The sequence below is a fragment of the Manis javanica genome, chromosome 4 (assembly GCF_040802235.1).
Source record: "Manis javanica isolate MJ-LG chromosome 4, MJ_LKY, whole genome shotgun sequence".
Classification (NCBI taxonomy): domain Eukaryota; kingdom Metazoa; phylum Chordata; class Mammalia; order Pholidota; family Manidae; genus Manis; species Manis javanica.
The window spans coordinates 6,643,633-6,669,006 of record NC_133159.1 but is presented as its reverse complement, the minus strand read 5'-3'; the positions used below and the strand labels follow the sequence as shown (position 1 = coordinate 6,669,006).

Below are 25,374 nucleotides of genomic sequence, written 5' to 3'. Positions count from 1 at the left end.
GGCCAGGAACGTGGCAGAGAAGGAATGGGATGTCACGGTGGGCCTCAGCTTGTCTTCAGAAGACAAGAGACCACATCCTGCCACAAGTCAAACAACACATAGACTCTTGGCTTGGGATTTAATTTGATGTGCTGTTATCCATGGATGCATTCAAAGGTTGGTGCTTGCCAGTGAGAAAATGGATCACTCTGCCAGCTGCCTCCTGCCCTACAGACATACTTCGGGGAAGTCACTCCGATCATACCACTGCAATTGTTCATTTCACTGGCTCAGGCCTTGGAGAAATCTCTGTAGTTTGGAATGAGCCAGGCAAAGGGAAGCATGGAGACTAACACCAGTGCATGACTAAGAAAAATATCTATGAGGATAGAATTTAGGAATTGGAAAGGGACAGCCAGCATCTGTCCTGTTAACGAGGTCTTTCTAGTTAAAGTCTCAAAGATGGTTATAAACAAATAAGTCTTCTTAAAGAGCAAATATTAAATATTTGATACTGTCCAATGTCCCCGTCTTTCCTTCCAAATTGTTTAAAGCAACAAGGGCTGTGATTAAATTCATAACAATATGCAGGGAAGTAGGAATCTGGCCTCAAAGATTTTGAATGTGGGACAGGCTGTTTGTATTTGGCAGGTGTTTTGCATTTAGTGCTTAAAATGTGGCCAGCCTCAGGATCAATGCTCACATGAAATAGACAAGCCCTTAAAAGAATATGTGCAGAGTCATCTGTGCGGTGAGACTGGGGAGCTGAGGGCCAGACCAGAGCTTCCTAAGTGGACAGTGAGCACCACCTGAGCAACGACAGAGATCCTGAAAAGGAATTTTCCCCAAGACACAATTCCCTGCAGATGGGAGGTCCCAGTTCTCAAGGTTTACCAACAAGATCACACAGGCCAGACTGAAAAATGACAGCAATTCCGAGTTTGTCAATGTGTATTGAAAAAGTGAGGCTGAATATCCGTCCCTTCAAAACAACTTGCTGAACTTTCCAGATTCTGAAAATTGATTTGCCTTCCAGAAGTTGCTCCCCCTTGTTTAAAACTAATTTAACCAAGTTCTGATCAAACCAGAAAAACCATGTGATCTGAGCATGTTCTGTGCTCAGGAAACAACAGCAAAGTGTCAAGGTTTCAGTGAAGGTCAAAGGAAGACTGAGGAACTGACCCCAGTGGGAGGAGACGAAATAGGACGGCTACATGCAGAGTGGGGTCCTGGATTAAGTCTTGGGTCCGACGAGGGACATTAATGGGACAGTGATGGATTCAGATGAGGTCTGTAGAGAAGTTAATTGTGTTGTACCAGTGCAGTATGGTCATAAGATGTTAGCATTAGGGGAAATGGGAGAAGGGTGTATGGCAATTCTCTGCAGTAGTTTCGCAATTTTTCTAGTCTGAAACTACTTCAAAATAAAAGTCAAAAAAAAAAAGGACAAGACAAAACCAACCATGCCCCTGTAGCCTTCAAAGATCAAAACCTGCTCAGAATCCTGCACCACTCAGTGGCCTCTATTTGGAGATTAATCTTCCCATGCACAGGTTGTTTCCCCTGAAATGCATCTAATCTGTGTCAGGCTGTGTGCCAGGTCCTGGGGTAGAGAGAATGAGAGATGGCCTCTCCTTTCTGGGAAGCTGACAGTGGAGTGCCAGACACTACCTAGTAAGAAAGAGAACAGTGTTGTTTCCCCCCCTGAGCACAGAAGAACTGGTGCCTCGGGCCTAAGAAAATAGAGAAATTGAGAATACGCTTAGAAACTTTTGTAGCAATCTAAGTGCATCTCAACATCTAAGCGTGTTTTCAATTTCTTTTTATTGGAATATAATTTTATATCTGTTGAATATAACAACTTAAAATGGGGCACATAAAAATATAAAGTAGAATTTGAAATTAAAAGCAATATCATTTATATTAGCAACCCCCAAAAGTAAATACTTAGGTATAAACCTAACAAAATATGTATAAGATCTATCTGAGGAAAATGACAGAACTCTGAGGAAAGAAGTCAAACAGCTAATGAATGGAGAGGTAGTCCATGTTCCTGTGTAGTAAGCTTTGATATTGTTGAGATACCAGCTCTTCTCAAATTGTTCTATAGATTGAACACAATCCCAGTGAAAATTCCAGCAAGTTATTTTGTGGATGTCAACAAACTTGAGAGGCAAAAAACCCAGTATAGCTGGCTCGGTACTGAAGGAGAACAACAAAATCAAAGGACTGATACTACCAGACTTCAAGACTTACTTTAAAGCTGTGTAATAAAGGCAGTGTGGTAATGGTGAAAGAACAAATAGATCAACGAAACAGAATAGAGCCCAGAAATAGATCCATGTAAATACAGTCAGCTGATATTCAATAAAGGAGCAAAGGAAACACAATGGAATCTTTTCTACAAACAATTAGACATCCACATGCAAAAAAATAAAAAGACCTCACACCCTTCACCGAAATTAACTCAAAATGGATATGGACCTAAATGTGAAATGTCAAACTATAAAATTCCTAGAAAATAACATAGGAGAAAAATCTAGATGACCTTGGGTATGGTACTACCTTTATAGATACACCACTAAAGACATGATCCATGAAATAGTTGATAACCTGGGCTTCATTAAAATTCAAACCCTCTGTTCTGCAAAAGATAATGTCAAAAGAATTAGAAGACAAGCTATAGACTGGGAGAAAATATTTACAAAAGGGACATCTAATCAAGGACTGCCATCCAAAGTACACATTGAACTCTGAAAACTCACCAAAGAGAACAAACAACCCAGTTAAAACATGGGCCAGAGACTAAACAGACACCTCCCTAAAGAAAATATACATATGGCAAGTAAACATATGGAAAGGTGCTCCACACCCTGTGTCATGAGGGAGATGCACATTAAAACAAGGAGATACCATGTATACCTATTAGAATGGCCACAGTTCAGAACACTGACAACACCAGATGCTGGCGAGACCGTGGAAATAAGGGAGACAGCAGGAAGTCTCCCTTATTTCTGGTGGGGTGAAACGTGGTGCAGCCACTCTGGAAGAGTTTGGCGGTTCCCACAGAAGTGAAGACACTCTTACCATATGATCCAGCAATCACCCTCCTTGGTGTTTACCAGATGGAGTTGAATATTTATATCCACCTAAAAATCTGCACATGGATGTTTATAGCAGTTTTATTCATAATTGTGGAAACTTGGAAACAGCCAAGATGTCTTTCAGCAGGTGAATGGATAAGCTGTGGTCCATCCAGACAATGGAATATTAGTCAACACTAAAAAGAAATGAGCTATCAAGCCGTAAAGAGACAGGGAGGATCTTAAATGCAGATACTAAGTGAAAGAAACCAAATCTGAAGAGGCTACATACTGTATGACTCCACTTTTGAGACATCCAGGCAAAGGCAGGACTGGGGGTTGGTGAAAAGATCAATGGAGATCAGTGGTTGCCAGGGGTGGGAGCAGGGGAAGGGGTGACAGAGCAGAGCACAGAGGGTGACAGGGCAGTGAAACTCCTCGGAGGACAATGTGATGATGAATACACGTCATTATGCATTTGTCCAAACCCACAGAACCTACATCACCAAGAGTGAGCCCTCAGGTCAACTATGCACTTCGGTGTTATGTGTCAGCGCTGGTTCATCCTTGGTAACAAAGTGTCCGATGTTTATAATGGGGGAGGCTCTGTGTGTAGGGGGGCAGCGGGAATATGGGAAATGGCTGCACTTTCCATTTTACTAGGAACCTAAAACTGCTCCAACAAATGAGATCTATTAAAATTTATATATAAATAAATGTATTTATCTTAGACTCCAAGATATAAAAAGAACCCTGTAAAATAAAAATTCACAGGTGTTGAATTCCATCATGTTAACGTTATTATTAAACTTAGTACTCATCCAGATTTCACTAGATTTGAAAACCGGTAGATCAGGGTTCCCCAGGGCCTACCGCTGGTCGGCCCCCCTGCTGCGAGGCGGTGCTCTGATGGGTGCGCGGCCCGCTCCTGGCAGCAACACCCGCCATGCCCGGCTGACAACCCACGGCCTGGAGCCTGTCACTGTCCCTCACCTGTGTGGCCGTTGTTGGTCATGAGGAACTCGCCCGCCTGGTCCTCGTAGCCTGTCAGTTTCAGAGCCTTCAGGGAGGGATTGTACCGAACATGGTTCCTCTGCAGGTCGATGGGCGACTGTTTCTTCCCCCCGCAGGCAGGGTACTCCCTCTGCCAGTGTGCTTCGTCCAGGGGCCCCACTGAGACGGGAGAGAGCAGAGCGGGTCACAGCCGGAGGGGCTGCAGCAGAGCCCTCCCAGTGGGAGGCCCACCTGGCAGGCAGGGTGCCGGGATCAAGGCCAGAGGTCTGCCTTCCAGAAAGCAGGAGGGCCTCCAGAAGGAGGCGGGAGGGCATCTAAGTCCACTCCACTGCCCTGCTGTCTGGGGGCCCCGGTTGCTCATTCCTAACATCTCTGTTGCAACCACCGGCCCTGGGAACTTGGCCAGTGTTTTGAAAGCATGGCTTTCAAAAAGATTTTTCAAAAATCTTTCATAGAAGTAAAAAGCTAACCTTTTCAAACAATATGGCTTCTCTCTCACTTACCAACTTTACATTTCCCTGTATGGCCCCGGAAGATGACTGGTTAGCCAGAGACGGGTAAGATTCCTCAAGGGAGGAACAACCTAAGACAGGCACAGTCGCAGGGGGGCCATCAGGTGAGAAATTGGGAAACAACAGTGGTGAAGCTTAGAACCTCCCCCCACCCCCCTGTGTTGAGAGAAAGCTTATGCATCCGTGGATGTTTTATTGCCCTTGTCTAGCTCGGATTAGCACATAGTCTACAAGCACACACCTGATCATCTACATTTGCTCTCATACAGCACTAAACTATGTTTTCTACCTTTATCTTGCATCTACCTACCACTTCAGCAGTTTATTAAAAACAAAAATAATAATAATAAAGGGAGAAATGTGGGATCCACATATAAATCAAGTATAAAGATCAAACGAATATTCATATTTGACCTGATTGTTTATAGTTCATAATGCGTGATCAGAACCGAAAGTTTCTGTGATGACTGCCCTTATACTGTTCACCGTGTAACTTATTCACTATGTAAGAAATTGTTCACCATGTAAGAACTTGTTCGTTATGCTTCAGAAGATTGGAGACTGACGAGAACTAGGCTTGGGGTGGATTAATGATTGTGCATTGAGCATTGACCCCCCTATACAGAATTTTATTGTTGTTAACAACCATTTGATCAATAAATATGAGAGATGCCTTCTCAAAAAAAATAAAGAAAAAAGAAAAAAAGAAAAAAAGAAAAAGAAAAAGAAATGCTCACAAAATCCTAAACAATTAGGATCCCTTAACAAATGGAATTGTCTCTATGGTCAGTTGTCAAAAAAATTACATATATGAGACAGTGGTTCTCAAATTGTAGTGTCTCTAGGAGACACCTGGAAGACTTTGACAATCCAAAATAAGCATAATATGAATATAAACATTTCAACTCAGTATCTGCTAATAAGGACCAATTTTTCATTGTATTTCTAAATATTATAATACTATTCCTATCTTACCTCTGAATTTCAACCCTTATAATAATAAACCTTTGCTTCCTTAAAAAAAAAAATCTTTCGGGGAGCCAAGATGGCGGCGTGAGTAGAGCAGTGGAAATCTCCTCCCAAAAACACATAGAGCTATGAAAATATAACAAAGAAAAATCTTCCTAAAATAGAAACCACAGGACACAGGACAACATCCAGACCACATCCACACCTGCAAGAACCCAGCGCCTTGTGAAGGGGGTAAGATACAAGCCCCAGCCCGGCGGGACCCGAGCGCCCCTCCCCCCGGCTCCCAGCGGGTGGAGAGAAACCGGAGCAGTTTTTTTTTTGGCGAGCGCTTTTTGGAAGCCTTAGAGGGACGGGCCCCCGTTGCTGGGGAGGCAGGGTGGCGGGACCGGTGAGGAGGTGCCTGGGAACGGCGCCGGAGGACAAAGAATATCCCGCGTTTCTCCCTGCGAGACCTGGGGGCGGGTGCCTGAGACCGGTGCCTGAGGACGGAGGAGGTCGCGCGTTTTTCCCCTTTTTTTTTTTTTCTCTTTTTGGCAAGCGCTTTTTGGAAGCCTTGAAGGGACGGGGACCCCAGTGCTAGGGAGGCACGGTGGCGGGACTGGTGAGCGGGTGGCTGGGACCGGCGCCTGAGGACAAAGAATATCCCCCGTTTTTCCCTGCGGGACCGGTGGGCGGGTGCCTGAGACCGGCACTTGAGGACAGAGGAAATCGCGCGTTTTTCCCCTTTTTTTTTTCTCTTTTCTGCGAGTGCTTTTTGGAAGCCTAAAAGGGACAGGGACCCCGGTGCTAGGGAGGCAGGGCGGCGGGACTGGTGAGCGGGTGCCTGGGACCGGCACCTGAGGACAAAGAATATCCCGCATTTTTCCCTGTGGGACCGGTGGGTGGGTGCCTGAGACCAGCACCTGAGGACGGAAGAAATCGCGCGTTTTTCCCCTTTTTTTTCTCTCTTTTTGCCAAGTGCTTTTTGGAAGCCTTGAAGGGACAGGGACCCCGGTGCTAGGGAGGCAGGGCGGCAGGACTGGTGAGCGGGTGCGTGGGACCAGTGCCTGAGGACAAAGAATATTGAGCGTTCCTTCCCTGTGGGACCGGTGGGTGGGTGCTTTTTGGAAGCCTTGAAAGGACAGGGACCCTGGGGCTAGGGAGACAGGGCAGCAGGACCAGTGCGCGGGTGCCTGGGACCGGCACCTGAGGAAAAAAAAAAAAATCGCGTGTTTTTTCTTTTTTTTTTCCTTTCTGTTCCCTCTCTCATTGTTGCTGTTGTTGTTTTGGTTTGGAGAGTGCTTTTTGGAAATCTTAAAGGGGCAGGACAGGTCACTTAGACCAGAAGCAGGGAATCTGGGGATCTCTGGGCACTCTAACCCCCTGGGCAGCAGGGAGCACAGAGGCCCCTTACGGAGATAAATAGTCTCCTGGCTGCTCCCCCTCCAACGGGGCTCCACCATTTTGGAGGAACAGCCCCAGCCAGGCCAAGCCCACAGCAACAGTGGAGATAAACCCCAAAGCAACTGGGCAGGAAGCAGAAGCCCTGTCTGCGCACAGCTGCCCAGCACAAGCCACTAGAGGTCGCTATTCTCCCAGGAAAAGGCTACAAACCAACAAGAAGGGAAGCTCTTCCAGCGGTCACTTGTACCAGCTCTGCAGACTATCTCTATCACCATGAAAAGGCAAAACTACAGGCAGACAAAGATCACAGAGACAACACCTGAGAAGGAGACAGACCTAACTAGTCCTCCTGAAAAAGAATTCAAAATAAAAATCATGAACATGCTGACAGAGATGCAGAAAAAAATGCAAGAGCAATGGGATGAGATGCAGAGAAAAATGCAAGAGCAGTGGGATGAGATGCAGAGAAAAATGCAAGAGCAGTGGGATGAAGTCCGGAAGGAGATCACAGATGTCAGGAAAGAGATCACAGAAGTGAAACAATCCCTGGAAGGATTTATAAGCAGAATGGATAAGATGCAAGAGGCCATTGAAGGAATAGAAGCCAGAGAACAGGAACGTATAGAAGCTGACATAGAGAGAGATAAAAGGATCTCCAGGAATGAAACAACACTAAGAGAAATATGTGACCAATACAAAAGGAAAAACATTCGTATTATAGGGATACCAGAAGAGGAAGAAAGAGGAAAAGGGATAGAAAGTGTCTTTGAAGAAATAATTGCTGAAAACTTCCCCAAACTGGGGGAGGAAATAATCGAACAGACCATGGAATTATACAGAACCCCCAACAGAAAGGATCCAAGGAGGACAACACCAAGACACATAATAATTAAAATGGCAAGGATCAAGGACAAGGAAAGAGTTTTAAAGGCAGCTAGAGAGAAAAAGGTCACCTATAAAGGAAAACCAATCAGGCTAACATCAGACTTCTCAACAGAAACCCTACAGGCCAGAAGAGAATGGCATGATATACTTAATGCAATGAAACAGAAGGGCCTTGAACCAAGGATACTGTATCCAGCACGACTATCATTTAAATATGATGGTGGGATCAAACAATTCCCAGACAAGCAAAAGCTGAGGGAATTTGCTTCCCACAAACCACCTCTACAGGGCATCCTACAGGGACTGCTCTAGATGGGAGCACCCCTAAAAAGAGCACAGAACAAAACACACAACATATGAAGAAGGGAGGAGGAGGAATAAGAAGGGAGAGAAGAAAAGACTCTCCAGACAGTGTATATAACAGCTCAATAAGCAAGCTAAGTTAGGCAGTAAGATACTAAAGAAGCTAACCTTGAACCTTTGGTAACCACGAATCTAAAGCCTGCAATGGCAATAAGTACATATCTTTCAATAGTCACCCTAAATGTAAATGGACTTAATGCACCAATCAAAAGACATAGAGTAATAGAATGGATAAAAAAGCAAGACCCATCTATATGCTGCTTACAAGAAACTCACCTTAAACCCAAAGATAAGCATAGACTAAAAGTCAAGGGATGGAAAAACATATTTCAGGCAAACAACAGTGAGAAGAAAGCAGGGGTTGCAGTACTAATATCAGACAAAATAGACTTCAAAACAAAGAAAGTAACAAGAGATAAAGAAGGCCACTACATAATGATAAAGGGCTTAGTCCAACAAGAGGATATAACCATTCTAAATATATATGCACCCAATACAGGAGCACCAGCATATGTGAAGCAAATACTAACAGAACTAAAGAGGGAAATAGACTGCAATGCATTCATTGTAGGAGACTTCAACACACCACTCACCCCAAAGGATAGATCCACCGGGCAGAAAATAAGTAAAGACACACAGGCACTGAACAACACACTAGAACAGATGGACCTAATAGACATCTATAGAACTTTACATCCAAAAGCAACAGGATATACATTCTTCTCAAGTGCACATGGAACATTCTCTAGAATAGACCACATACTAGCTCACAAAAAGAGCCTCAGTAAATTCCACAATATTGAAATTCTACCAACCAATTTTTCAGACCACAAAGGTATGAAAGTAGAAATAAATTCTACAAAGAAAACAAAAAGGCTCACAAACACATGGAGGCTTAACAACATGCTACTAAATAATCAATGGATCAATGAACAAATCAAAATAGAGATCAAGGAATATATAGAAACAAATGACAACAACAACACTAAGCCCCAACTTCTGTGGGATGCAGCGAAAGCAGTCTTAAGAGGAAAGTATATAGCAATCCAGGCACACTTGAAGAAGGAAGAACAATCCCAAATGAATAGTCTAACATCACAATTATTAAAACTGGAAAAAGAAGAACAAATGAGGCCTAAAGTCAGCAGAAGGAGGGACATAATAAAGATCAGAGAAGAAATAAACAAAATTGAGAAGAATAAAACAATAGCAAAAATCAACGAAACCAAGAGCTGGTTCTTTGAGAAAATAAACAAAATAGATAAGCCTCTAGCCCAACTTATTAAGAGAAAAAGAGAGTCAACACAAATCAACATAATCAGAAATGAGAATGGAAAAATCACGACAGACTCCACAGAAATACAAAGAATTATTAAAGACTACTATGAAAACCTATATGCCAACAAGCTGGAAAACCTAGAAGAAATGGACAACTTCCTAGAAAAATACAACCTCCCAAGACTGACCAAGGAAGAAACACAAAAGTTAAACAAACCAATTACAAGCAAAGAAATTGAAACAGTAATCAAAAAACTACCCAAGAACAAAACCCCGGGGCCGGACGGATTTACCTCGGAATTTTATCAGACACACAGAGAAGACATAATACCCATTCTCCTTAAAGTGTTCCACAAAATAGAAGAAGAGGGAATACTCCCAAACTCATTCTATGAAGCCAACATCACCCTAATACCAAAACCAGGCAAAGACCCCACCAAAAAAGAAAATTACAGACCAATATCCCTGATGAACGTAGATGCAAAAATACTCAATAAAATATTAGCAAACAGAATTCAACAGTATATCAAAAGGATCATACACCATGACCAAGTGGGGTTCATCCCAGGGATGCAAGGATGGTACAACATTCGAAAATCCATCAACATCATCCACCACATCAACAAAAAGAAAGACAAAAACCACATGATCATCTCCATAGATGCTGAAAAAGCATTTGACAAAATTCAACATCCATTCATGATAAAAACTCTCAGCAAAATGGGAATAGAGGGCAAGTACCTCAACATAATAAAGGCCATATATGATAAACCCACAGCCAGCATTATACTGAACAGCGAGAAGCTGAAAGCATTTCCACTGAGATCGGGAACCAGACAGGGATGCCCACTCTCCCCACTGTTATTTAACATAGTACTGGAGGTCCTAGCCACGGCAATCAGACAAAACAAAGAAATACAAGGAACCCAGATTGGTAAAGAAGAAGTTAAACTGTCACTATTTGCAGATGATATGATACTGTACATAAAAAACCCTAAAGACTCCACTCCAAAACTACTAGAACTGATATCGGAATACAGCAAAGTTGCAGGATACAAAATCAACACACAGAAATCTGTAGCTTTCCTATACACTAACAACGAATCAATAGAAAGAGAAATCAGGAAAACAATTCCATTCACCATTGCATCAAAAAGAATAAAATACCTAGGAATAAACCTAACCAAGGAAGTGAAAGACTTATACTCTGAAAACTACAAGTCACTCTTAAGAGAAATTAAAGGGGACACTAATAAATGGAAACTCATCCCATGCTCATGGCTAGGAAGAATTAATATCGTCAAAATGGCCATCCTGCCGAAAGCAATATACAAATTTGATGCAATCCCTCTCAAATTACCAGCAACATTCTTCAATGAATTGGAACAAATAATTCAAAAATTCATATGGAAACACCAAAGACCCCGAATAGCCAAAGCAATCCTGAAAAAGAAGAATAAAGTAGGGGGGATCTCACTCCCCAACTTCAAGCTCTACTACAAAGCCATAGTAATCAAGACAATTTGGTACTGGCACAAGAACAGAGCCACAGACCAGTGGAACAGATTAGAGACCCCAGAAATTAACCCAAACATATATGGTCAATTAATATTTGATAAAGGAGCCATGGACATACAATGGCAAAATGACAGTCTCTTCAACAGATGGTGCTGGCAAAACTGGACAGCTACATGTAGGAGAATGAAACTGGACCATTGTCTAACCCCATATACAAAGGTAAACTCAAAATGGATCAAAGACCTGAATGTAAGTCATGAAACCATTAAACTCTTGGAAAAAAACATAGGCAAAAACCTCTTAGACATAAACATGAGTGATCTCTTCTTGAACATATCTCCCCGGGCAAGGAAAACAACAGCAAAAATGAGCAAGTGGGACTACATTAAGCTGAAAAGCTTCTGTACAGCGAAAGACACCATCAATAGAACAAAAAGGAACCCTACAGTATGGGAGAATATATTTGAAAATGACAGATCTGATAAAGGCTTGACGTCCAGAATATATAAAGAGCTCACACGCCTCAACAAACAAAAAACAAATAACCCAATTAAAAAATGGGCAGAGGAACTGAACAGACAGTTCTCCAAAAAAGAAATACAGATGGCCAAGAGACACATGAAAAGATGCTCCACATCGCTAATTATCAGAGAAATGCAAATTAAAACTACAATGAGGTATCACCTCACACCAGTAAGGATAGCTGCCATCCAAAAGACAAACAACAACAAATGTTGGCGAGGCTGTGGAGAAAGGGGAACCCTCCTACACTGCTGGTGGGAATGTAAATTAGTTCAACCATTGTGGAAAGCAGTATGGAGGTGCATCAAAATGCTCAAAACAGACCTACCATTTGACCCAGGAATTCCACTCCTAGGAATTTACCCTAAGAATGCAGCAATCAAGTTTGAGAAAGACAGATGCACTCCTATGTTTATCGCAGCACTATTTACAATAGCCAAGAATTGGAAGCAACCTAAATGTCCATCTGTAGATGAATGGATAAAGAAGATGTGGTACATATACACAATGGAATACTACTCAGCCATAAGAAGTGGAAAAATCCAACCATTTGCAGCAACATGGATGGAGCTGGAGAGTATTATGCTCAGTGAAATAAGCCAAGCGGAGAAAGAGAAATACCAAATGATTTCACTCATCTGAGGAGTATAGGAACAAAGGAAAAACTGAAGGAACAAAACAGCAGCAGAATTACAGAACCCAAAAATGGACTAACAGGTACCAAAGGGAAAGGAACTGGGGAGGATGGGTGGGCAGGGAGGGATAAGGGGGGGGGAAGAAGAAGGGGGGTATTAAGATTAGCATGCATGGGGGGGGAGGGAGAAAGGGGAGGGTGGGCTGCACAACACAGAGAGGACAAGTAGTGACTCTACAACATTTTGCTAAGCTGATGGACAGTAACCGTAATGTGGTTGTTAGGGGGGACCTGATATAGGGGAGAGCATAGTAAACATAGTATTCTTCAGGTAAGTGTAGATTAAAAATTTAAAAAAAAAAAAAAAAAAAAAAAGAAAGAAAGAAAGAAAAGGGGGATTACTCCTTAACAGGATAAAACTATTGGTAAATCAAAGATCAACGCATGCTTTAAATATCCTTAATGTTGATCACTTAAAGGGTGTCAGATGATCAGCTATGGAGGTACTCTTTTCTGATAATATTCCTTTCTCTTAATTAAAAAAAAAAAAAAAAAAAAAGCAGTTCCTGTGTGCTGACCTCCAATGAGTTCTGCACAGTGGTATAGAGGGCATGTCAAAGTGTGGGCAAAGGGTCTGTTTGTTTCTACGCAGAAGATCAAGGCCTAGCTTGGATACCCAGAAAATGAACTAAGATACGATATGAGGAGGAGCTTCCGGCATCAGCACTCTCTGGAGGACTCGTGCCGGGGGATGATCATCAAAAAGCCTCCACAGGGATCCGGACGATGCTGCGGTTGTGGCTGCATCCAGCCCACCATCTCCTGGACTTGCCATGAGAAGGAGGAGGGAGATGTCTAGGCTGGCATGTGCATACAGTGAGACAACGAATTTGACTGGATCTGTACTGTTGGAACTCAACCAGGAGTTGGGAGGGGTGCAAGTTGTAGCACCCCAAAATCTCATGACTATAGACTATCTATGGTTAAAAGAACATATGGGATGTGAACAGATCCCAGAAATGGGCTGCTTTAATTTGTCTGATGGTTCAAGTACAGTTGGAAAATATCCATCATATCATAGATAAATTTTCACAAATGCCTAGGGTGCCTAAATGGTTTTCTTGGCTTCACTGGAGATGGCTGGTAATTATAGATTTGCTTTGTTTATGTCACCGTATTCCTATTATGTCAATATGTGTGTGCAAATTAGTTAGTAGTTTAAAACCTATACATACTTAAGGTACTATACAAGAAGATATGTCAAAGAAATAATCAATCCTCCCAAGTTTCCTTCATATGCTACATCTATAGCTTTTCTTCTTCCTTCCTAATTACAAACTTTAAATAGAATTCGTGCCTCATATCGAATTTACCGAGTATCATAATTCCTCCAGGTGGTAAAGATACCTCGAGACAAGTGCTGGGCATAGAAGCCACAGGGCATAAATCTGCAAAGAAGTAAAAAGCTAACCTTTGCAAACAATATGGCTTCTCTCTCACTTACCAACTTTACATTTCCCTGTATGGCCCCGGAAGATGACTGGTTAGCCAGAGACGGGTAAGATTCCTCAAGGGAGGAACAACCTAAGACAGGCACAGTCGCAGGGGGGCCATCAGGTGAGAATTTGGGGATCAACAGAGGTGAGGCTCAGAACCTCACCCCCCCTGCTTTGAGAGAAATCTTCTGCATCCGTGGATGTCTTGCTGCCCTTGTCTAGCCTGGATTAATACTTAGTCCATAGGCACACACCTGATCATCTGATCATCTACATTTGCCTTCTTACAGCACTAAACTATGTTTTCTACCTTTATCTTGCATCTACCTACCACTTCAGCATTTTATTAAAAATAAAAATAATAATAATAATAGGAGAAATGTGGGATCAACATATAAATCAAGTACAAAAATCAAATGAATATTCATATTTGACCTGATGGTTTATAGGTCATATTGCATGATCAAAGCCGAAAGTTTCTGTGATGACTGCCCTTGTACTGTTCACCATGTAAGAATTTATTCACTCTGTAAGAATTCGTTCACCAAGTAAGAACTTGTTCAGTATGCTTCAGAAGATTGGAGACTGACGAGAATTAGGCTTGAGATGGATTAATGATTGTACATTGAGCATTGACCCCCCTATACTGAATTTTATTGTTGTTAACAACCATTTGATCAATAAATATGAGAGATGCCCTCTCAAAAAAAAAAAAAAAAAAAAAAAAAAAAAAAAATAAAAAAAAAAAAAATAAAAAAAAATAAAAAATAAAAAAAAAATAAAAAATAAAAAAAAAAAAATCTTTCATGCATGGTTTCGTTTTCCCTTTGAATTACTCTCAGCTGATCAATGCATCAGAGGGCTCAGCATTTCTGTGCGGCTTTAGGGTTGTCTTGCTCATTTCCCCTGAATGGCTAGATGTCCCCTTCCCAACAGTAACGCAGCCCCCACCCATATGGCAGGACCTCCCCACCTGTTTTCTTGCCCCGGCCCCTTTCACTGGTTCCCAGTATGGCGAGGACCACCTGGGTGCCCACAAGGATTCAGGGTGCTCACAAGGAAGTGTCAGGTTCAAAGACGACCAAAATGATTCATTAAAAAATATCAAAGGAAGGAAATTTATCTTCCTTAAGGCAGGTCTAATCACAGGAAGAGAATGATGGAAGCAGATCGTTATAATGAACAATTCAGCCCCCAGGCATCCGTGGGTCCTGGTCCCAGCCATTCGCACCTGGGAGCCCAGGCCCTCTGTCCCTTGGGGGAGAGCCGAGGGGTCTCTCACAGATTCTTTGCTTTGTAATCAGTAGAAAAGTCAACTCTATTTCTCTGCTCTTCTCCATTTAATAACACAAACTAGCTTTTAAATAGATCTTTCCCGGAGGCAGGATGCCAGGATGAAGACCAGAGGCCTCGAGCACAGCCCCTTCATGGAGCAAAGGCTCTGGCTGCGTCCCTAGCAGTGCTGCGGCTTCTCAAGCATCCCTGAGGCATTTGCAGTAGCTTCCCCAAGTTTCCCTGGGCCGCTGGACACTCAGAGGCCAGGCTGAGCCCTGGAAGGACAAGCCCTTCGCTGCTGCAATTGCCTCTTCCCCACCATCTGAGCCCCCGCAGGGCCGAGGGGCCCCAGGAAGCGGAGCCCCAGCGATGCCGTGGCCCTGGCTGTGTGTGGCGCTCCTGCTCCAGGATGGTGCGGTTGGCAGGGGGGGCAGTCCTTGAGCCTCCTTGCAGTGTCCCCAGTTCTGTTGCCCTTGACCAAACAGACATATGCTCCCCTCCCCCGAATGCAGGCTTCCCCTTGTGCCAGAGGCTGAGGGGGCTGTGCAGAGAGCCGGTGTCACCAGCATGGGTGCTCCTGGCTCTGTCATCTGCCAGCGGCCCTGAGCGTCCTCTGTGGCCCCATTCCTTGCCCAGACCCACAGACACGGTCTTCCCATCTCTGGCTCATACATGAGCCAGCACCTGTGCTAAGTGCCAGGATTTTCAATTTCATGTTTCAGATGTTGGATTTCGGCAGCTTCGGGGCTCAGCAAGGCCGCAGCAACTGAGAGAGGACTGCCTGGAGGCCATCTACAGGCCACTGGCTTCTCGGCAGGTCAAGACGTTCTGGATAAAACGGGCTTCGTGAAATTTCCAAGAAGACTCAAACCCCTCATGCCCTCCGAGATGCGGCAGAAGGGGGAGCAGCTCTCAGCCAGCACAGTGGGCAGAAAAGGTTTTAAAGCAAAAAATCTGCAAATGAGTCAGGGACTTGTGAAGGGGGAGGATTGTTTCCTCTTTTCCTTAATCAGGGTCTAAGTCTGGGGAGTTCTCCGTGCACCCCAAGATGTGGAACCTACAGTGAGCAGACCCAGCAGAGGCACCGCGTGCCCTCATGTGCGGTTGGCCTGGCTGCCCGTGAAGTGCCACTGTCGTCAGGAAGGGGGAAGATGGCGTCCTCGTCACGGGGAACGAGCCCCTTGGGGTGGGGGCTTACCTGAGTAGGTCCACTCGGACCCGTGCTGGGCCTGGGCCCCCAGGAGGAGCAGAGACAGCAGTGGCACAAGAGTGGTCATGGCGCTGCAGGTCTGGAATCACGACCAAAGCTGGGGAAGCACTTCTTTTAAAAGCCAAGAAACTGTAAATAACAATTGACCGGGTCTGGTGGCTGACCCACCCCTTGCTGCTCCCACTAAAACAACACCACCTTCCCCACAATGGCCCTTCTGACTCGGTGCAGCTGGCCAAGTGGTGTCACTTGCCTGATCTCCTCCGGCGTCATGACTGCGTCCAGGTAGCCCGGGGTTTGGGTGTTCGTTGCCCTAACTTAAGAGCACGCGCTCGAAGGGCCAAACAGTGTGGCCTTTGTGAACAAGTGGCTACAGAAGGGCCCAAGGCAGCGGCGGGATGGGAGGCCTTCCTGGAACGAATGCACTTCCCGGCCTGCGTCCTTGCAGAGCTGGGGGCAGGTGAGGCACAGGGCCTGCAAACCCTAGTGGATTCCACCGATGACACAGGCCACCGCTGCAGACTAACGGCTGCCCTCAGAGAGCCATGCTGGAAGCGGCCTGCCCCCCCTCCCACCCGCCCGTGGGGGCTGTGGGCATGGAATGGAAAGTCCTGGCTGGATGCCGTCACGTTCTCGTCCTCGCTCTTAAATCGCTGGTCGCCCCGAGGGCCCCAGCTCAGAAACCACATCCCGAGGGTGTCTTTGGGCCGCGGGAGCTGGGGGTGCACCGCGTTCCTCCGTGGGATGCACCTGTTCACACAGCTGCAGTGCGCCCGGTCACACCCGAGCCAATCGGACACGCCGGATCAACGGGTTACCTAATCCTCCCACGTGCACTTGGGTAAACAGCTCTTGAAATTAGCTGAAGGAGAAACTTCTGAGTTTATTCCTGCTGACAGCCCAGCATTTCCCATGCCCTTCAGAGAGGGAAAAAGGCAAAGGGCAGGCAGGGGCTTGCTGCCCTGGCCAGATACAAAGGCCGGCCCTGTTCTGGAGAGCAGACTAGCTCCTCCCTCCCCACCCCAGCCTTGTCTATCTCATCACTCACTTTTCCCTGGAGTCTGAGGGATGCTGGAATGGCAATAAGGCAGCACGAATTAAGCATTATTTGGAGGTTAAGAGCAAAGATTCTGAAACCAGACTGGCAGGGTTCAATCCCTGTTCTGCCCCCTTGTAAGCTGTGTGACATTGGGCAAGTTACTCAACCACTCTGTGCCTGTTTCCCCATCTCTAATCGGATTTAATGATAGGATTCAGCAACAAAATTTGTATGTAGTACTCAGAGCATCACCTGGTGTGTGGCAAATGGCATTATTATTTATTGAGACCCTGATTTTATGAAGAAGGAAGTGACTTCTCATTGTCACCCCGCCATTAGTGAGGGGCTAGTGGTAAAAAAATGAAGGACTCATTCTCCAAATCATGGAACTCTTTTCCACATCTTCAGAAATTAGAACCCCCCCACACCTCTAGCCTTGGCTCAGTAAGTCACACCCTGCCTGCCGGCTTGAAAGAGCCACTTTGTAGGCCCTGCGAGACCCCACCTCTGCTGAGGACAGCAGGGCTCCTTGGTATCCACCTGGCAGGAACACACACACTGAGCTGAGCTTTTTCTTGGGAGTAGGAATTGGAAATCAGGGAAAGAATTAGGGAATGGAGGTGGAGCCCGAGAGGTCAGGGTGTGGTGGAAGCCCAGGAGGTTTGGATCACCTGTGCAGGGGGTGCTGGCAGAGGGAGGAGCTATGGGGTGGGGGGACTGCAGAGAGGGAGGAGAGAGGGGCCGTGGGGAGCTGGAGGAGGCAGGCAGAGAGCTCGGAGGGAGGGCTCCAGGGGCAGGACCCACCCAGCTGGAGGGTGCCCTCTGGCTCCACTGCCCGTGGGCATCTGCTGTCCTGGGGTCAGTGGTTTGGGAGCCCAGGGCGCCCTGGTGCTGCTATTGCCCCACAGAATGCTCGCAGTAAGGGCACAATTATGTTTGTGACTCTGTAATTTCAGCAACCCCACCAGGGAGCCTTATTGCACCATATTCGTCCCACAGGTCTGCGTCTGCCCTTTGGCTCAGACCAGAGCCTGGGTGGGTTGGCAGTCTGTACAGCTGGCTAATTGGACAATGGGTGGCTAGAGAGAGTACTTAAGTTAATAAGGTGATCAGATCAGCCAGGACCCATCTGCTAATGAGGGCACATTCCTAGAGGAAAGAGGGTCCTCCCTTTCCTGTGTCACATATGCCAATGACGTAGCACTGAATCAGGCAAGGTCATCTGTTGCCTGCTTTCTGGTTCACTGTCTTCAACCCTAAAATTCTTCATTAGCTTTGAAAGTGTGTTTCCTCCTTGCATTTGTGGAGCACGGGGTTTGGTTGTTTGGCTTTAGTGGGTCACATTAGACTCTGAACCTGCTCCTGCCTTCAACAACCCTCTAGCTCATCAAGGCCGTATCTTACTATTTACTCCTATCTTTCTAGGGCCTATGGTTTGAGCAGCTGAGATGAGTTGACAAGTAGACCATTTTCTTCACAACATCATGGTAAAAGTGAGAAAGGAACTTTGTTCTTCTTGGTGCCACAAAAGCTCTTGGACAAAGACCCACTGAGGCAAAGAAAAGGAAGAGGGTGGGGAGTTGTGCCCAGCCCAGGTGAGCACGGAGGCCTGGTCAGTCCAGGAGAGCCAGGAGGGGCGATAGCCCCAGGCGCCAGGTGAGCAATGCTCAGGTCGGTCGGCGTGGAAGCACGGATCTGCTACCCAAGATACCCACGCCTTGTGTGTCATACAGAGAGGCCATTGTTCTGTTTCACTCGGGAGCTTCAGCTCTGGAATCCTGAAGTCATTCTGGACAAGTAAGTTTTCTAGTGGTTAAAGTCTTCTATATAAGCACCAAGACGTTTAATCCATTTTGGATGAAAACTTCTAAAATTTATCACACTCATGCCTCTTGCCTGCTTTTTTAAATAGATTAAGTGCAACATGATTAAGCTTTTCTTAATGACTGAGGCCCATGAATATGAAAATCAGTTACTATCGTGCATTGTAATGTATTAATGCCCACTGGGCCTTCAACTATGTGAGACTGTTCTCCCATCTTGAAATATCCCCAAGCTAGTATAGCTTTGGGTTTCTTATATCAGATATTGAGGGGAGAATTAGCTAGCTTAATTGTTAAAGCAACATACACTTTCATGGGTATTATTCAAATTATCAAGATCCATAAGGCCAGGGCCCGACCAATCAGACAGAAATGAGACAGTGCGGTAGCAGGGTCTGGAAGCCCCCTGCTGCACCGGGTTGACCCTTTAGTCATTGGTTATATGGCGGTTGGGAGGTTCTGGGGCAGGGCTGGGCAGCAGGGGTGCCTGAAGGTCCTGTGCGTGACTGTCCATCCTGTGTAGCTAGCATTGCTGCCTTAGCTTGCCAGATGCCTCCTGGGCTTGTCTGCCTTTCTTCATCTCCTGGCTTCTTGTTTGCTGTGTTTTATCTGCCCAGAGCTCAGGTGACTACCTGCCTTAGAATTCTGTGTGCAAGAATGGGCTGAGCTGAATGGAGCACCCAGAAGCTGCACAAATACAAACATACACAAACCCTGAAACACTTTTTTTGACTCCTCAAACAATTTTTATTTCCTTTCTGACTTTCAGTTATGTTCATGTAAGTGAAGCATTCACATAACTAGACCATCATGTTTAATGACCTACTTGCAGGATTCAGTCATGCCCAGCCCCAGTTCCCCGGGGACACCGTGCTCTCTCTCACCAGCCTCCTGTGGATGAACTCCCTGATCTTCTAGACTATCTCCTGTCTCATCCGTCCCCCTAGAACTCAGCATCTCTCATTTAGGGGTGTGTGCCCACAGGCATTTTCCTCCGCCATACCTACCTTCTTCCAAAAACCCACATCAAAACACCCAGACCAAAACCCCGGTAGAAATCCTCTTCTCTAAATTATTAATTTAGGTATTAGCAAAATAGGAACCAAATACCTAAAAACATTTACAGCTTAGCCTGCCGTTAACATCATGTGCCCCTTCTCCGGGCAGACTCACCGCAGGACCTGCTGTCGGAACTCGCTGTGCCCTCTGCATCGCCCGCGGGCTGTGCCTTCGACTGGCAGCATCCAGAGTCTTGCTTATATCCCCTGTACAGACTCCACCCCTAGTTTTCTTCTGGAAGACAGGTATGTCAGTCTTTCAGCTCCACCCGGAGCTGGTCAATCAGCAATTCCAATCCGCCTTCACTCCTACGTTAGGCTCAAGGGGCCTCCTTCTTCTTCCTTGACCTCCTTGCCTCCCTCCTTGTTATTGCATTTAGGGCTCACCTGGATAATCCAGGATAATCTCTCCCATCTCAAGATCCTTAACAGAATCATATCTGCAAATCTCTTTTGTATTATTCAAAGGTTCCAGGGATTAGAATGTGGACATTATTCAGGGGGCTGTTACTCGGCCCACCCCAAGGAAGGATGTAGAGAACCACCAAGATAAATTAAACCATAAGTGGCTGGAAATTTGATTTAGGCTTTAAAGAACAGTAACAAGTCAGCAATGTCATGAAACACACCAGGAATGGAGGGACAAGATGGGCAACAGCTGACCTGTCAGGAGAATACACAATTGCCAGGTGCATCTAAGCTCTTAATGGCCACAATGGTGTGACCAGAGTTAGCTGGTTGGATTGGAACAGCAACTTGAGAAGGTATCGGTTGCCCTGAGAAGAGGGGGTCAAAGACCCGATGTGGTCAAATCTTCCATGAATAGGTGGGGCAACACCCCTTCCGTGTGTGTGGCAGGAGACTGAAGAGTCAGCTTGGGGCCTGTGTCACATGCCCAACATGCGGGGGAGCCTCTGCATCAGAAATAGAGTCCTTTGCTGTGTGCCCGTACAAACCTCTGCGATATTGATCTAAAAGTGAAAAGGACATAACAGAGCACTGAAATTTTAAATCTTCAAGGTTTTCCCACTTCTGCAGAGGCAGTCTAGCTTAGGTTATACCAACCCATCCACTGAGAACGCTAGAAACACTGGGAAAATCTTTTGTGTGAGAATGTCTTTGAAAGCACCAGAGATCACCAGGCATCTACAAACAAGATAAGGTATCACCAGAGATTGGGTTTGTCCCAGCAACACAAGGTTGGTTTAACATTTGAAAATTAATGTAGCAAAAGTAAAAGGGAAAAAGATACTGAAAGTATTTCTACATATGCAGAAAAATCAATTGATGAAACTCACCATCTAAAAGAGAAAATAAGAATCCACTTGTAACTTAAAAAATACTTAGGAAACTAGGGTAAAAGGTAGGATTTTTCTCAATCTGGTAAATAATATCTACCCCCAAAATTCTACAGCAACCATCATATTTAATGATAAATTTTGGAAGTTTTCCTGAGACTAGGTCAAAGACAATGATGCTTGCTACAACTTTTATTCAGATTTCTCTGGAGGCCCAGTCCAGTGAAATAAAGATGTGAAAGGATTAGAAGGGAAGAAATGTCATCTTATTCAGAGATGACATAATTGGGTAAACAGAAAATTTTTTAAATGTCAACAAAATAAATTATTATAATTAATGAATATACAAAGTTGATACATACAAAGACAATATACAAAATGCAATTGTTTTTCTGTATGTCAGCTGGCCTCATAGAATGAGTTTGAAAGTATTTCCTCCTCTTCTACTTTTTGGGAAACTTTAAGGAAGATGGGTATTAGGTCTTCACCAAATGTTTGGTAATAAAATTCAGCAGTGAAGCCATCTTGTTTAGAGGTTTGTTCTTAGGTAGTTTTTTGGTTACCAGTTCAATTTACTTGCCAGTAATTGGTCTGTTCAGATTTTCTGTTTCTTCCAGGGTCAGCCTTGGAAGGTTGTATTTTTCTAGAAAGTTGTCTATTTCTTCTAAGTTATCCAGTTTGTTAGCATATAATTTTTCATAGTATTTTCTAATAATTCATTGTATTTCAGTGGTGTCCGTAGTGATTTTTCCTTTCTCATTTCTGATTCTGTTTATGTGTGTAGACTCTCTTTTTTCCTTGAAAAGTCTGGCTAGGGATTTATCTGTTTTGTTTATTTTCTCAAAGAACCACCCCCTGCTTTCATTGATTCTTTCTATTGTTTTATTCTTCTCAATTTTATTTATTTCTGCTCTAATCTTTATTATGTCCTTCCTTCTACTGACTTTGTGCCTCATTTGTTCTTCTTTTTCTGGTTTCATTAATTGTGAGTTTACACTGTTCACATGGGATTGTTCTTCTTTCCTGAGGTAGGCCTGTATTGTAATATACTTCCCTCTTAGCATGGCCTTCACTGTGTCCCACAGAAGTTGGGGCATTGAGCTGTTGTTGTCATTTGTCTCTATATATTGCTTGATCTCTGTTTTGGTTTGGTCATTGATCCATTGATTATTTAGGAGTGTGTTACTAAGTGTGTTTGTGGGCTTTTTCCTTTTCTTTATATAATTTATTTCTAGTTTCATACCTTTGTGGTCTGAGAAGCTGGTTGGTACAACTTCAATCCTTCTGAATTTACTGAGGCTCTTTTTGTGGCCTAGTATATGATCTATTCTTTAAAATGTTCCATGTGCACTTGAGAAGAGTGTGTATCCTGCTGCTTTTGGGTGGAGTGTCCTGTAGATGTCTGTTAGGTCCATCTGTTCTAAAGTGTTGTTCAGTGCCTCTGTCTCCTTACTTATTTTCTGTCTGGTTGATCTGTCCTTTGGAGTGAGTGGTGTTTTGAAGTCTCCTAAAATGAATGCATTACATTCTATTTCCCCCTTTAATTCTGTAGTATTTGTTTCACATATGTAGGTGCTCCTATGTTGGGTGCATAGATATTTATAATGGTTGTATCCTCTTGTTGGACTGACCCCTTTAACTTATGTAATGTCCTTCTTTGTCTCTTGTTGCTTTCTTTGTTTTGAGGTCTATTTTGTCTGATACAAGTACTGTAACTCCTGCTTTTTTCTCCCTATTAGTTGCATGAAATATCTTTTTCCATCCCTTCACTTTTAGTCTGTGTATGTCTTTTGGGTTTGAAGTAAGTCTCTTATAGGCAGCATATAGATGGGTCTTGTTTTTTATCCATTCAGTGACTCTATGTCTTTTGACTGGTACATTCAGACCACTTACATTTAGGGTGATTATCGATAGATATGTACTTATTGTCATTGCAGGCTTTAGATTTGTGGTTACCAAAGGTTCAAGGGTAGCTTCTTTACTATCTAACATTTAACTTAACTCACTTAGCATGCTATTACAAACACAATCTAAAGGTTCTTTTTTTTCCCTTCATTTTTCTTTCTTCTCCATTCTTTATATATTAGGTGTCTTATTCTGTACTTTTTGTGTATCTCTTGACTGACTTTGGGGGGTAGTTGATATAATTTTGTATTTGCTTAGTAATTAATTGTTCTACTTCCTTTACTGTGGTTTTATTTTCTCTGGTGACTTCTATTTAGCCTTATGAACACTTCTATCAATAGCAGTCCCTCCAAAGTACACTGTAGAAATGATTTGCGAGAGAGAAATTCTCTCAACTTTTGCTTATCTGGAAATTGTTTAATCCCTCCTTCAAATTTAAATGATAGTCTTACTGGGTAGAATATTCTTGGTTTGAGGCCCTTCTGTTTCATTGCATTAAATATATCATGCCACTCTCTTCTGGCCTGTAAGGTTCCTTTTGAGAAATCTGATGATAGCCTGATGTGTTTTCCTTTGTATGTGATGTTTTTTCTCTCTCTGGCTGCTTTTAATAGTCTGTCCTTATCCTTGATCTTTGCCATTTTAATTATTATATGTCTTGGTGTTGTCTTCCTTGGGTCCCTTGGTGGGAGATCTGTGCACCTATATTGCCTGAGAGACTATCTCCTTCCCCAGATTAGGAAAGTTCTCAGCAATTACCTCCTCAAAGACACTTTCTATCCTTTTTTCTGTCTCTTCTTCTTCTGGTACCCCTATAATGTGAATATTGTTCCATTTGGATTGGTCACACAGTTCTCTTAATATTCTTTAATTCCTAGAGATCCTTTTTTCTCTCTGTGCCTCAGCTTCTTTGTATTCCTATTCTCTAATTTCTATTTGATTTACCATCTCCTCTACTTCATCTAATCTGCTTTTAAATCCCTCCATTGTATGTTTCATTTCAGATACTGTATTTTTTCAAAGTTTCTATCTCTTTCTTGAATTCCTCCCTGAGGTCTTTAATATTTTTCTGTAGCTCTGTGACTATGTTTATGATTTTTATTTTGAAATCTTTTTTAGGAAGATTGGTGAGTTCATTTTCATTTGGCCCTCTTTCTAGTGTTTGTGGGATTTGGGTTTGTACCAGGTTCTTTTGACATTTCATATTTGTAAAAATAACTTGGTGTAGGTGGTGCCCTCTAGTGCTCAGAAGCTCTACTCTCTGGAGCTGCTCAGCCCCTGGAGCAATGGCAGGGGCTGCAGGTGAGTGAAGTTGGTGCCTCCCGGGAGGAAAGAGCTCTTTTCTGCTTCCTGGCTGCAGTGCCTGCTTCCACGGCCAGGGCCAGTGGGCCAAGTACACAGGGAGGAGCCTCTGTGCTATGCCCCTGTATCTGCTGTAGGTGGGGCTGTCCTCTGGCTGGTCTGGTACAATGGTGGGGGCAGCAGGTTTGTGAGCTGGTGCCGGCTGGGAAGAAGGAATGGCAAGCTGTGTATCATGGTGGGGGGCCTCGGAGCTGTGTTGCCAGCCACAGGGATGGAGCCTCTGAAGCTCATGAAAGTTCCCAACCTGCTGGGCTGAGTGCGCCAGGACCATTTTGTCCACCTGTCCTTTCTCCTGAGCAGCAAGCTCTGTGCAAACCTTGCTCCTTTAACAGCACTCTTGCTGTTAGGAAGTCTCTCAGAGTGCCCACCTTTCTTTTGTCCCAGAGCAGCCAGTTGTAAGTACGTGTTCTCCACAAGCAGCTGGAATCTCAATCTCTCCAAGTATTCGACCAGTCATAGCTTTCTAACCCCACTAATTTCTGGAGCACCATGTAATGTAGGTTTGTTTTCTCAGAGCAGATCTCCAGGGCTGGGTGTTCAGCAGTCCTAGGCCTCCATCCACTCACCTCTCCATTTCTCTTCCTTCCACAGGTGAGCTGGGGTGGGGGAAGGGCTTAGGTCCTGCCGGATCGTGACTTTGGTACTTTACCTTTTTCCATGAGGTCTGCTCTTTTCCCCAGATGTAGGCAGTCTGTTGCAGCCTTCTTTACTTTTGCTCTTTCAGGATTAGTTGTATTAACTATATTTTCACATTATATGTGGTTT

The 25,374-nt window shown here is 44.3% G+C and overlaps 1 protein-coding gene across 1 annotated transcript in view; it reads right to left on the bottom strand.

The window, feature by feature from the left end:
- CA6 (carbonic anhydrase 6) overlaps nucleotides 1–20,259 on the bottom strand; it is a 33,158-nt gene extending 12,899 nt beyond the window's left edge. The window contains exons 1-3 of the mRNA XM_017669383.3: nucleotides 20,160–20,259; nucleotides 16,113–16,253; nucleotides 4,056–4,235 (exon numbers count right to left, since the gene is read on the bottom strand). Of these exons, the coding sequence (XP_017524872.3) occupies nucleotides 4,056–4,235; nucleotides 16,113–16,191 (259 nt within the window). The 5' untranslated portion in view covers nucleotides 16,192–16,253; nucleotides 20,160–20,259. The remainder of the gene's footprint in view (nucleotides 1–4,055; nucleotides 4,236–16,112; nucleotides 16,254–20,159) is intronic.
- Nucleotides 20,260–25,374: the final 5,115 nt, after the last annotated feature.